Consider the following 14,957-nt stretch of genomic DNA (forward strand, 5'->3'; position numbering starts at 1 on the left):
AATAAAATTCTGCAAAAAGCCATTAGAAAAATAGCAGTTCTACAAGCTGATGGTGCTTTGCGTTGGACACGTGACGTTGAGAGCTTGTAGATCTGCATCATTGTTTGGGGGGGAACATCTTTAGATTGTGAATTCTTTTCATAACAATTTTAACACCACAAATCTTCTCTTAAGGTGGTCCCCACCCACCTGGCAAAAAATATTTTCAGATGAGGGTCCATGGCCAAATATATTTCAATTTTGGGGTTCCTTGACATGAATTGTTTTTGAGAACCACTGTTGCCAGGCAGAACACTAAAAACTCTTGAGAGAAGACAAAAAAAACTAAAAACTAAACAAGTCAGAAAGAGTTGTCTACCTCGCTATGTCCTGAGCTAGTTTCAACTAAGGAAGACTAGAGGATTCCCTGATATGTTAAAACGTCCCTTGCCAGTTCAACACACACACACACACACACACACACACACACACACACACACACACACACACAAAGGAGACATTCCTAAAGTAAGCCGACTTTTGACTTCTCTGGGATTTGGCTCATTTGTTTCAGTCGTTTTGTTTTTATTGTCCTGTGTTCTGTCGTTCTTTTAAGCTTTGTTCTGGCGTCATTGACTGTGCGGTACGGACGGTAAGTTTGCTTGCAATCCTTTCCATGAGTGTTCTGGCTTACTTAAATAGTAGATCTACAAGCTCCCAACACGGTTCATGACACTGGCATGCATCCAAGAAGAACCAGGCATTTACTAGCAGTGGTAGTGAGGTCCAACTTAGGACCCGCAGGGTTCCTTGAGGGGTTCAAAATAGGAACCCAACAGATTTGTAACCCTGCGAGTGTACTGTACAAGTGGAACATTTGTACACTGAGATCTTTAAATCAATATACTTGATAAAGACCTCGTCTTTATCGTCATATAACTGCCGTTTTGACTCCAATACATATTTTTGGAACATTCAAGTGAGTTGTGAAATTGTGAGCCCCCGCTTTGTTCTACAATTTCTGTTTTTAGTTTGGCTCAGCACCAAATAACGGCGTATGTGCGTTTTTCTCTGAGGGTCCTTGAAATTAAAACATTTTAGAACCACTGTAGGCCAAAAAGCAAAACGTCCCTAAATCTGTCATGACATCACATCCCATTTGCATGGCCCTGTCATGTAGCGCATGTCTCCAGCATTAGTGCTGATTACACCAAATATGTACAATTCTGTATGTGTGAGTGCATGTATGTGGGATGGAGAGAGAGAGAGAGAGAGAGAGAGAGAGAGAGAGAGAGAGAGAGAGAGAGTGTGAGAGAGACTTTTCTGTACAGTATTTCAAAGTGTTTTATGACAGGCACATGCTAAGGCACAGATTGTTTTGCGGATATTCCCCAAGTACACCCTAAATCCCAGGAATTTTGTTGAATGAAAGTTGTGTTGAAAATAAAATCTGTACACTACAGGTAAAGGATGAATTATGTACACTACAGGTAAAGGATGACATCTGTACACTACAGGTAAAGGATTAAATCTGTACACTACAGGTAAAGGATGAAATCTGTACACTACAGCTCAAGTTTCAACATTCTGTAGAACTATGAAAACACAGTCAGTAATAATCCACTCATGGCATGATAAGAGTTTGGTGGGTTTTTATGATTTATAGCAGCGAGTGGAGTCAAATGAACCGACAAAAATAATAATAAAAAGATTGCTGATGGGTTGTATAAAATGACATTGACATACTGCATCTTAGTTTACTGCATCTTACTTGGCGTGATAGATCGTGATAGATCAGTCAGATGATGATTTTACGCCAAGTCACGAGTGCATCGGGTTTCTCCATTTTGTTTTTATAAAACAAAACATGATAGATAGCTTCACAGCGGATACCAACAAACCAACAGCTTGGCTTGTTTACAACATGAACAGGCAACTGTGTGGACCATTTGTGATTGTGGTGAAATTGTGGGTTTAAAATGAGGGTACCCCTCATTTTAAACCTCCTGAGACCACATGCAGTGTGAGGGAAGTGAATATGTGCTCTGCTGCTGCTGCAGTGTGGCCAAACTATAGGATTCTTCATCTGAAGAAAAAACTAAAATGGCATTTTAGGCTAGTGTCCTTTTATAATAGATTTCACAATACTGAAAAGTAAATCAAGTTTCCCCATCAACTACAGATGTACTGTAGTATTGTGTGCCATCTCTGCTGAGCCCGGCCTAACATATGTATTCATTTACAGTTCAACAGAGATTTTCTGTACGGCCCACGCATGTTATAAAGTACCATTGAACCTCATTGTATTCAATACATCACGTGGCCAACAAGATAATTTCTATCTCTCTCTCTCTCTCTCTCTCTCTCTCAAGTAGGGAATTAACAAAAGGAATGTCCCCGATAGGATTTTAGTTCTGCGGACACTCATATATATATATATATTTAGATCACCATAGTTACCATATTCACCCACGAGTCTATTTACATTGCACTCTTTCAACTGTGTTATTTCCAAATAAACCATGATCACATCTAGCACTAAATAATATATACTTTTTTTTTTTAGCTTCTTTAGTATAAAAATATCATGGAAATTATAACAATTTTGCCGTGCTTGAGCAAAACAAACAAAACATACATTACCGTTGAATTTACTGTACAATTGCAAACCTTTTGAGACATTATTTACCGAACAAAACAAATACAAAATATTGATCAGCGTTAGTACCTTGTATACACCAGGGTTAAACGTAGTATAGGGGGGGCGAGCAGTCAATATGATTCAGTTCAGTACAACAATCTATGTACATCCGTTTATACAGAAGCTAGGTCCTATATTACAATCCACCAAATTGTTATTAATTCATGAAATTAGTGATTTTGGTAAGATAAGTAAAAAAATTATATAAAGCATTCCCTCATAGATTCACATAATATATTAGTTAGCCCAGTAGCTACAATATCAGACATGCACATTTAATTATATAGGGCATTTCCTTTTTTATGTACATTTATGATCAGAAATAGCGTACAGTACAACCCAATGATGGGTGGGGAAAAAAGCGAGTTTTAACCTCTTAAACCCTAGCATCCGTATTGTGGGGAGAGCTTTCACCGAAAATAGCATTGCATTTTCAGCAAAAGCTTTTCCCACAAGGATAGAAAACAGATAAGACACTAGTATAGACCCTGTGAGGGACTCCGGTCACCCATAATCGGGTTTAAGTGGTTAACCAATTTGTCTTCATAACTAGACTTTTCACTTGGAGGGTGAATGGTTTTGACAATGGCTTGACACAGCTATGGCCTTAAAGTGGATTTTCTTCACAGGTTGAGTAACTGTGGATTTTCTTCACAGGTTGAGTAACTGCTTGAGTAACTGCTGAAAGAGAGAACTACCACACACACACTCTTTGATCTGGCCGCCATTCATGTGGCCACGCTGGTTTATGAGTCCCCAACAGCCATTAGGAGGATTCAATGTTTGGAATTACTGTATATACAATTATACACACACACAGTAGTGTTTGGAACAATTGGTTTCCACATGGCAAATGTGACTTTCACATGTTTCTTGTGCAATGTTTTTGGAAATAAATTACTAGTGAATATGAGTATTATTCATTTACCACAGAAGTCTAGTGTCTAGTAGAGTAGGGGGTTCCAAATGGACCCTTACAGGTCTGTACATGGCTGAAAACTGTACATTTGTACACTCAAGAGTTGAGGGTCCTTTGAAATTATAAAGTTTGAGAACCACTGTACTAGAGTGTGTCGTAACGTAACCCCGTCTCTCAGTAGCTCTGCTCTGGCCCAACCCGACCCCTCCAGACACAAGGAAATAACATGCAATATGTCCTTCCCCGTTATACCTAATTTATGCTTCGTCGTACAATGGAATCACAGAGCGACAAACAACCGATCTATAAGTTCACAAGCCATCGCATCCACGAAGCGTTGTGAGATTGTAGATTGGCTATTTTCAACAAGTATAAATGAGGCTTTTACGTTGCTTGAAAATCTCCCATTAAAGTGGTCCATGTGGGGTTCAGTGGATGGGATGCACCAGTCACACGTACTGTAGCTCCCTATTCTGAACGGAGCACTAGGGTACGTGCTATTAAGGGTCAGAGGTCCCCGTTTCAAAAGAAACTGTTCCACCACACCCAACAAGCTATTTTTAGGGAAAGATGTACAGTACAAACTTCTCCAAGTGAAAGGTGATGGAAAAACAAGCCACAACAATGTCAATTTAACCATTCAAATGTGTGTCTGAAAACAGTAACCGCGATCGTTTTGTCGTTTCCCCGTCTTCTATTAAAAAGGTTGTGCAGAGAATACCGCCGAAACATCAGAACTATAATGTACTCGTAAGCACAATGAAACCTGTTGTTCATTATTCCCGGGGCGGACACCAGGCGAAAATAGCCAATCTATATAAGCTCACATTGTTGAGCTTGCAGTTGGGCTATTTTCTGCAAAGATATTTTATAATTGTAAAACGGATAAAAGCCTTGCATAGACCCCTGGGGGACTCAACTATTACGTAGTAGGGGTTAAGTGGTTAAACTGAAACCAAGGATAGCCCATGAAGGCACTGTGGCAGGCAGAGTGAGTATGATAATGAGAGGCAGACAGTGTGAGTTTAACTGCATCGACTCTATATAAACAGGCAGATAGATAGAAAGGACAGACAGAACATATTATAATAGATATGTCACTTTGAGGAATAGGGGCCACACTGTCTGTACTAAGATTGTAGCGCAATGTTTAGTTTGATGCTTAGCCCTTTGAATGCCAGAACACACAACAGGAGGATGGAGTGCCACACACACGTTTTGTGCCATGATGTGTTATACTGTATGTGTTTTCTGAATAAAAAAGGCATTTTTTTTTAAACGGATGTCCAGTATAAAATATAGTCTCATATATCTCATAAGCACTCTTGTGCTTCAGTATTTTGCATTGTTGTGCATTCAGTTACACAGTGAATCTCTGCCCACGGTGGTTCCGAGTCTTGAATGACATCAAATCTCATAGAAAATACATTTCTTTTTTTTGCAGCTTTGCTATAGTGTGTGGGATATTATTGCGATCATCAATGAAGATAACATACTGTATGCTAGGTCTCCCTGTTTCAAGTTTGGCTGGGTTTTGTAATATGAGACAACGGTAATGTTATTACAATACTTCAACACCCACACATACTAAACTGTAGGTTATGGCTTCAATATACCTATAATAAAATAAAAAAATCACAACTCATTAAGTTTCAAAAGCCTGGTGAAAACCTACGTGTAGAAAAGTGAGAACTGGTGTTGGTGGTGGACTAGTGAATAGTAATTAAAAAATAACACAAAACAAAAACAGTTCACCATCATCACCCCACTCGTGTGGGACAAAAGATGAGCTGGGAATGGGTGACAGCATCATTGAGAGAACACAGCCAAGGAGGGGGACAAGCTGCCTTGCTCTGAAACAAGCATCAACTGCTTTCTGAAATCTGTCGCCGGCACTGAAAGTCACTTGGGTGATGGGTGTCGTCATTAACTGCAAACGTACGTAGGTACATATTATTATTATGGCTCTTTGCTCTCCTCCTCACCCCCTCGAGTTCGGTACAAAAAAGTAATAGCTTCAAACATACTGCTTTGCTGGAGTGAGTGGCGACTCTGGTTTTAAGTCTAGTTTGTTTCCTCATTTTAGGGCATTGGATATAAAGGTAAGGGCAATCAATGTAGCGTAGGTACAATGAACAAGGAGGCTAGGAAGGATTCGGATTAGCGTTTCAGTTATTTGATCCACGTGCATGACCAGAGGCCGTCTTGATCATCTGTACATCAACCTCTTTACGAAAAGGACTTGTCCTGTCCTGTGTGTAGGTCCATGTGATGGAGTGGAGATTTAGCCTCGTTAGTTGCGTGCCGGTGAAGGTGCTCCAAAAATAGCCAACGTAGTACAAGCATCGGCGCACGAAGCGACGCTCATCCAAGCATAAATCAGTTCATTGTGTCAAGAGAACAATCCCCCCGTCTCCTCTCGATGGTGGATGGATGGATATAAAAAGAGCTCTCGTTCTTCCGACCACAAATCAAAGCAAAACTCTTTCCCACTGAAGTGGTTCGACCCTAGCTTTACGGAGGACTCTTCATCCGTCCCCGACGATTCCCTGCCGAAAAGGTTGTTTTGTTTTTGTTTTGAGGCAAGTTCTCTCAACGCCTCTCCTTCTTGCACCTCCTCTCTCCTCCTCAGTCCACACCATCTCCTTAGCACAAGTACACGTGGCTACTAATGGTCAAAAGGTCTGCCCATAAGTAACATTGTTCGCAAAATGTTTTAATTTGTCATTCATTATAAGAGGGTATTCAAACAATGTAAATTTGCATTTAATTTTTTATATAAAATAAATAAATACAACAATTAAACAAGAATACAACCTCGCAATTACATGTCGAGTAAACTTGAATTGTCGTCATTTTTGATTGATTGAATATCGTCTCTGTCTGGTGGAAAACTCTATACGACTAAAGCTGTTACTTTTCAAATTCAAGTAGTAGCAGATTGTTTTGAGCTTGTAGATACTATTTGATGCTTTTGTGTGACGCTGTAGTATGATCAAGTAGGACATTAATTTACAAAAAAAAAAAAAAAAACACAAAAAGTTTGAATATGGAGGTTGCTACCTGACAGCAAGTTCAGCAACAATATGCAATATATCGTTACTGGAAGCCATCTATGCCTTTCAGCAACGATATGTAAAACGTAATGACTAACCATGTTACTTATGGCGAGGCATGACTTGCTACATGCTACTTTTTGACCATTAGAACCCATTGCAGGATTTGGCTAAAAGGACAAGGGGTCTCCTCTTCAGTACATGTCTCTGTAAATCTCCTGCAGGAGGGGGTGCAGCGAGGTGTCCTCCGTCTTCTTGATCTCCTGCACCAGCTGAGCGTGCTCGGTGACCAGCTGCCGCAGGTCGGCCAGCTTCTGCAGCAGCTTGGGGAAGAGGAAGGCGTCGTCCGGGTGGTTGGCCAGTAGGTGGAGCCGCAGCACCTGCACAATGTTCTCCTGCATGACCTCGATGTGAGACACATTGACCAGCCCTGGACGGTCTGTAGGAGAGAACAATAGACTGATGTGAGACACATTGACCAGCCCTGGACGGTCTGTAGGAGAGAACAATAGACTGATGTGAGACACATTGACCAGCCCTGGATGCTCTGTAGAAGAGAACAATAGACTGATGTGAGACACATTGACCAGCCCTGGATGCTCTGTAGAAGAGAATAGACTGATGTGAGACACATTGACCAGCCCTGGATGGTCTGTAGGAGAGAACAATAGACTGCTGTGAGACAGTGGACCAAGAGACTGAAAAACAGCCAAAAAGACACGCACATCAAAAACCTAATAGGCTGGGTGCCAGATCAAAATTATAGTTCAAGAATAAAACATGGTCTGCACCAGAAATATCTTTACTTGAAAAGTGGTAACGTTACTGTCTGCCAGCCTCTCCATTCTCCTGCTCAACAACTACTGAATACTGATGTTATAATATAGAATGGAACTTTCAGGAAAGTCAGTGATAAACTATACAATGGTTGTTGTATTTATGGTCAGCTTATCTTATCACACAGTGAGAGAGCTAATTGGGGCTGGATTGCTTAGAACAGATAGAGGCTAATGAATGTAGTAGAATGTAATGATGCACATTCATTTTCAAATATTTTCTTTTTTAACATGTTGGACAAAATAGCCAAAGTGCCCAGATGTCCTACACTATATAGTGCCCACTGCCCACCTATCACTGTATCCATTGCCAAACCAATGGGTTCTCTTGTAATTGACTTTTGTTCTCACTTGCAACCTTATAATTAAGGCTTTAACGCCTGCGTACCCCAAACATACTTACAGAGAGAAAGACGACGCATGAAATATGCCAGTTCAAAGTGCCTGTTATCGCTGCTTGCAGCTATATTCTTGTCTTTTCCTTTTTCAAAATCCGGTGTTATCCGGTTATTATTCCCTGTTCTTACATCACGCGGACCAAAACAACTCTGCCGCGGGTCCTCCGCTGCCTACAGTGAAGACAGTGTGGTGGGGGGGAGGGGCTGCACTTCCTGGTTGCCCACAAGGTTAATTAAATAAGGTTAGGAAGCGAAGACCGTACGGTGGACTCCATGTTGTTCCATGGAAGGAAAGAAACATGCGCAATGGGAATGGGCTAAATGCAGCCAACACTTCCGCATTCAGCTTCCTTGGTCTCAATTGCACATGTTTCTTTCCTTCCAGGGAGCAACATTGAGTCCTTCGTCTTCACTTCCTGTCCTCATGTAATAGTCCTTGGTTGCCCACTAGGAACAATAAAGAAGGAACATGCAGGGGGGCGTGGCACGGTCTCCTGCAGGAAGTTTGCACATGCGCAGTGTAAACAGGAACTGCGATGATGGAATGTTCCAGCAGAGGTGCTGGAAGACAACACCAGGCCCAGGAAATAATTCCCAATGCATTTTCCCCACAGACATTTCTAAAATAATTTATTTAAAGCGTCGTACAAAGCCAACTCGAGTTGTGACAACTCATGACAACAAACAAAAAATTTTGGGCCAAACAAATAATTAGAAAAAAGAAAAAAATGGCAGGTTACAACACTTTTTGTTTGTTTTTCTTCTTTGGAATTATTTGTTTAGTCATGATTTGTCACGACAAGAGTTGGCTTTGTACGACGCTTAAAAGGTCTTTTTCCTGGGCATGGCATCGTCATGAAAGGGGGCGGGACTGCGTGGCTCTATAGCACACAATTGAAAATGCAAACTTTGAACAGGCATAGCTCATGAACCATTTGACCGTCAGCAATACAACTTTGATACACATACAGTATGCGTCTCCTCATGCTCATCTGAAATCCCAGTTGAAGATTGGTTTGTACATGAAAATGTGTACAAAGAATATAGCTGCAGGCAGCGATAACAGGCACTTTGAACAGGCATAACTCATGCCTCTTCTGTCTTTTTTACGGGGGCTTTTCTGCCGTAGCCCGCCGGTGCCCCTAAACTGTGATATTGCTGCTTTCCCCTATAATCTGAGTATTTCTTCCACTACTGCCCACACCAATACCTCCACAACAAACCCTTCTCCACATCTCCTACACTCATCCTGTATACTGTACCTACCTCCACAGCAGATGATGGCTGCCACAAACAAAGCCAGGTCGCTGTCGTCCAGCTCCAGGGAGTTGAACCTCATGGCGAACTGGAACTTGGGCTCCATCATGTCGCTGAAGGGCCGCCGAAGGCTCTTCAGAAACTCGCGGGTGATGAAGCCAGAGCCGTACGCCACCAGCAGGCCGTCCTTGTTCATGCAGGACGCCAGCATGGCGAACAGAGCCTCGTACACACCATACTTCAGCAGCGTAACCTTGGTGGGGGGGGGGGGCGGAGGGAGGGAGGGGTTATCGTTTAGGATTTTAGCGATTCCGATTCTGCTCATTGATGCCGGTTCTTATCGATTTCCCCGGAGGAACAGATGTGAACGATGACAATGAGGGAAGCTTCATGAATATACTGCCAAATATCTGCAATATTTGGGCTGACAACGGCCGGTGGAATTATTCTTTTGACATACAGCATCGCCGAACAAACGCTATATGGAAGCCTACCTGGTCGTTGAGGTCCAGACCAGAGAAGCCCGGGACGGACTTGGCAAACTCGGTGAGCTCGGTGACCGTCTCCACCGAGGTACACTGGCAGCAGTGGAAGATCCGGACCTCGGCCTCACGGTCCTTCAGGATCCCCGCGCTGCCCACCATCTTGGCCACCAGGGTCTGCTCTGCCAGCTGGAGGGTCTCCATGTCATGGATGACAAAAGGCTGGAGGAGGAGGAGATACTATGCTTTAACCCATTGAGATGTCTTCTAAATCCTGAGTTTTCTGAAAAACCTGTTTCTATGTCAGTGGTTCTCAAACTATTTCATGTCAAGGTTCCCAAAAGTTGTAATAATTGGCCACCGACCGAACCCCCCATCTGAAAATAAGTTGTTCCAGGGACCTACAAGCTTAAAGCGCGGTACTTGGTGCCGCGCTATGAGCTTGTATATCTGCTATTTTTAACAGCTAAAGTTTAAACTTAAGTAATGGTTAAAGTTCTAAAAGGCTAAAGGTGACACAGATGCGTTCCAGGTCTTAATGGGTTAAGACACTGCTTCCCAAACAGTGAGTAAAATTCTCTGTATATTTAACTGTTAAGAGTTTGGTTCCTAACTACTGTATCAATTTAGCTGGAGACCACTTGAAACTCCCTGGGGGTCCCCTGAACCATTGCTTTGAGGAAACCTAAGTGAAAGAAAAAATAAAGTCTACAAATATTTGTGCGCCGATTTAAATATGGAATAATCTTGCTCTGTGTTAAGCTCAAATTTTAAAGGAATACTTCACCCCAAAAATGATAAATCAGTTAGTACTTTCATTTGGAAAAGAGTGTCAGATTAAATAAATACAAATAAAAAGTGAAATTGTAATTGAAAAACTGAATGACTATGCATTATAAAATATTGGCCAATGTGTTAAAAGATTAGCTGATGTTAAAATAAAGGCAAAACAAACTGGACTTATTTATTCGTACAGTATCGGTATTCAGTGGCATACTGTATACTACACAGAAAATATGTTGTGTATGAAAACACTTAAGATTCTACATGGACGCCAACTATGACGGTATTTTTATAAGTTAGCAAAGGAGCTAGCAGCAAGTGTCAAAGAGAGATTTATGGGGCATAGTTTTCCACTTCAGGAGCTAAGTGGGTGGGGGCTTACTAGAATGACAGCCAACTTCAAAACATTCCTACCCAACACAAGACACAAAAAAGAAGATGAGTCCACTTGAAACTATGTTCCAAATGATAGTTAAACCTCTGTAAACCTCTCAATATATATATATACAAACTAAACTCCCAATTAAAGACTATTATGTTAGAAAGCCTGCTATATGGCATCATATAAAAGTAAGCCTGGGATAGGCCATGTTTGGCCTGTGAGTCAACACGGAGCTATAGAGGGTTTCATCTGGGATCGTTCCCACAGCAGTGAAGACTACGTTACGTATGTCGGAGCATTCTGGCTGGGGTCCCCCAGGGGTCTGTATTTGGTCCCCTCCTTTTAAGAAAACAGCCAGCGCTCCATAAATGGCCTTTCATTGATTGCATTTGCCTCACCCAGAAAAGCAACGGACCCGTTTCGACCTGATGGGTCTTCCTCAGCACAAATCCTTTTTTCTCCCCTCTACACCAAATCTATTTGCAGATTGAACTTGTGTCTGTTTTTGTTGTTGCTCAATGACATGCCCCAGAATAGGTATGCTTAAGTAGTTCTGATTGACAAAAGCAAGTGCTTTTGTCATTTTCTTGCATAAATAACGCTTATTCATAACACACACTTTTAAGGATTAAAAATAAATAAAAAATAGCAGGTCGACAGGCTCAAAACACAGAGGTCAAAACACGTCGATTTGCACCGCATTTCGAGCTTACAGATGTGCTATTTCTGGTACACACGACACACAATACAATAGTTGAGAATGCCTGTATTGGCACACGTCAGCATTCTTCTGACACTGATTGACAGCACATGGTAGAGAAAGACATCAAGTCACTGACAGCACATGGTAGAGAAAGACAGAGGTCACAGACACACAGAGAGTGAACAGTAAGACTGTTGTCTTGAGCAGGGTGGGCGGTGGACAGTGCTTAATAACTTACAGCTACAGCCAAAGAAACAAAAGCCCAGAGTTGATCATAAGGACGGAATGTAATCCTACATTTAATGTGCAGGAGGATCACACACTCTTACATACTCTGCTGTCTTTTTTCAACAGGGGTGGAACGTAACAAATACATTAAAGTCAAGTAGTGTAACATTATATTTACTTCACTTGAGTATTTCCATGTTTTGATACTCTTAGCAGTTTTTGTATTGACCTGTACCTTCCTTGGACTGTAACTGCAATCTGTTAATACAATGTTCAATCAATCAGTCGGTCAAACTCTATTCCACTACACCTCAGAGGCAAATACCGGATTGTACTTTTGTCTCTTTAATTCACATTAGTTTCTAGTTAATGTACATATACAAAAGCTGAATTAATGATTTAGCCATTTTTAAGTTTTACTACGTGCAACACCCTCATTGTGATCTACTATCTACTATGTATCATACATAGCCCCTGTGGCGTAGCGTATGTTGGTAAAACATCGCATCAGTGAGCAGCTGAAGCTTAATATTGTGCAAGACTGTCCGGGACTATCCCGTTGCGGTTAGTTTTAATGATGTGAAACAACATGTTAAACCGTCTTTCAGATTTCATGGTATAGACTCAAGAGCAAATCCAGATGCCACCTAGAGGTGGTGGTGATACGGTGATACGTTTATCAAAGAGAATGAAAGCCTTCTGGATATTCACACTACAAACATTGGCCCCCGAAGGCCTAAACATGATGAGATTAGGTGGTTTCGTCGTTGTCATTTGGATGATGATGTAATAAGATACCTGTGATACTTAGTCTTTAGTCTCTTTATTCCTGTTGTCTTTTTAGGGGCGCAATCCCCCTCCAACGTCTGGCTTTCAGCAATTATGCAAAGTCTATGGACTTTTTAATGTTTGTTTAGCCCATTCTGGACAGGAACCCGTTTGTGTTTTAACTAAGCATTATTTAGCTATTGAAAAATAGCAGATCTACAAGCTCATAGCGGCGCGCTACGAGCTTGTAGGTCTGCTATTTTTTTTTTATCGTGAAAATGTGGCACAAATCTTTCAATATATATTCTTTCAGAAGACTTTTTATTTATTTTGACGTCAGGCCTAATTGGGTTAGAGCACTTTAAAACAGAGTTCCTGTTTCTGTAGCGTGAGGCAGCTTGACGTACAAGTACTAGTATGTCGCAGGTACAATCCCCGATCCAGCCCTTGATGCAGAGTGCAGAGCAGGGAGGCACTGTATAGTCTGGTATGATCTAGTATGATCCGGCCGGGGAATCCAACCCATGGCAAGTCTCAGGGCAGACACTGTAATCACAAGGTCACTGGGCTGGTTCTATACTATAGACAACTGGTTCCCAAACACTGGACACACATTTTATGAGTCCCTTGTTTTTTGGTTTTCCTACATTTCGTTTTTAAATCATTATTCCAAAGCGTTTAAAAAAACCCATTCTCAAACATGAATTAAGAACAAAGTCAATGATTTGTTCAGTAATTTCATGAAGAAATCAAAGGGAAAAAAATCTAAGAAATTCCATAAATAAAAACAAATGTTTAAGAAGGAGTGAAATTAGCCGATCTACAAGCTCATAACGTGTCGCAAAAATGAAGCGTTGTGAGCTTGTACTGTAGATCTGATATTTTCATTAGTCTGATCTGATATTTTCACTAGTTTGGGGGATTTCTCTTTTGGGTCACAGGCTAAAGAGTTTGGGAATCACTGCTAAGACCACCAATTACCTACTGTACGTTTTGACCCATATTTTAGACTGTATATAGGACCAGAATGTGTCATCGGTCTAGTTTTGAACGTGGGTGGTGTACTTCAGCTGACCTTCCCTTTCTGAACGGAGCAGAACTCCGGGCTGTGGACCCCGATGCCACCCAGGAGGGAATGTGTTAAGCCACACACCAGAGATGGAGCTGGAAACATTTCAGGGAGAGGAGGGAGCCAGTGGAAACCAACTAAGTACACTACATTTACTCAAGTACCGTACATAATTTCTTAATTACTTTACTTTAAAGTAAATTATTTCAATACTTTATACTTCTACGCCACTACATCTCAGAGGAAAATATTACTACTTCACTATGATTATTTGAAAACTTTAATTACAAGCTACTTTTTTCCCTTTCTATTTTTACTTTGCCAAACATACATACATGATTGCAAAACATAACAAACCGATTATGCCCTATTTAACACCTCGGCTATTAAAAATGAATAAATAAATAAATACATAAAATAAAGCAGATCTACAAGCATAACGGCATGTTGTTGTGAGCTTGTAGATCTTTGAAAAAAATATTTTAGTCAAATAAAAGTTTTGAACAAAGGTGTTACTTGTAACAGAGTTGGCATTGTGGTATTGATACTTTTACTTAAAAGTACTTCTTCACTGGAGGGAGGGCTGGACAGAGATGGAGGGATGGATGGAAGGAAGGGAGGAGTGGTGAGCTCAACACAGTGGCTCTTTATATCATTTCAACAGAAACAGATGATTCCTTGTCCAGCGTACAGGCTGGCTGGCTTTTGCCACTGATATTGAGCAAGTATATTTCTGTCATCGGTTTGGCCGCTCCGCACTCTGTTAATACATTAGCTGCCAGCTCATATTGAGACATGAGGACAAATTTGGGTTTATTCGTTTCGGCACACTCAAGATAGATACTGTAACAACAACAAATAAACTATGATGAGACCCAAAAAAAGAAGGGCCCAATGGGAGGTGATAAACTTTAGCGTTGCATGCAAAGCGTCTAATCTTCCCCGTTAAGAAATTGTTCTAAAGGCAAGAACATTTGAACATTAGCAATCCACAAGTGGCACATTACGAACGGTACAGACACAGCTGACTCATACCACACGGTCACTTGGACAGTCCCCTGTGCGTCTGACCCTTGTAATGTTCCGTTTTGTCTGGTTCATTGGGATTATCGACTCCTGCACACATGGTCTACTGGGGATACTGGTGATGTAAACTACTGAACCATGACAGATTGACACATTGACAAATGACTGTTAATAACCACTTGGACCCTAAGATGGAAACATGGCTGAGGGAAGTAGGGGTGCTGGAGCACCCCCTCCGCCCTGGCACAGCCTTGGACAGGAAGGGAAAAATTATAATGTTTTTAATCTGTTACTAGGCCTAATAAATGTGCTGTATCACAGTATCGGCACCTTAACTGTGTCAGTTTGCTCATGCGTGTGGAGAGGGAAA

At 41.3% G+C, this 14,957-nt stretch overlaps 1 protein-coding gene across 1 annotated transcript in view; it reads right to left on the reverse strand.

Annotated features, from left to right (window-relative positions):
* Positions 1-1,489: 1,489 nt before the first annotated feature.
* Positions 1,490-14,957, reverse strand: part of LOC310857801 (peroxisome proliferator-activated receptor alpha-like) — a 59,214-nt gene continuing 45,746 nt past the window's right edge. Inside the window, exons 6-8 of the mRNA XM_083763694.1 lie at positions 9,641-9,850; positions 9,156-9,399; positions 1,490-7,094 (exon numbers count right to left, since the gene is read on the reverse strand). Coding sequence (XP_083619820.1) covers positions 6,850-7,094; positions 9,156-9,399; positions 9,641-9,850 — 699 coding nt within the window. The 3' untranslated portion in view covers positions 1,490-6,849. The remainder of the gene's footprint in view (positions 7,095-9,155; positions 9,400-9,640; positions 9,851-14,957) is intronic.

Source organism: Protomyctophum parallelum (assembly GCF_964188405.1).
Source record: "Protomyctophum parallelum genome assembly, chromosome: 4".
Lineage (NCBI taxonomy): Eukaryota > Metazoa > Chordata > Actinopteri > Myctophiformes > Myctophidae > Protomyctophum > Protomyctophum parallelum.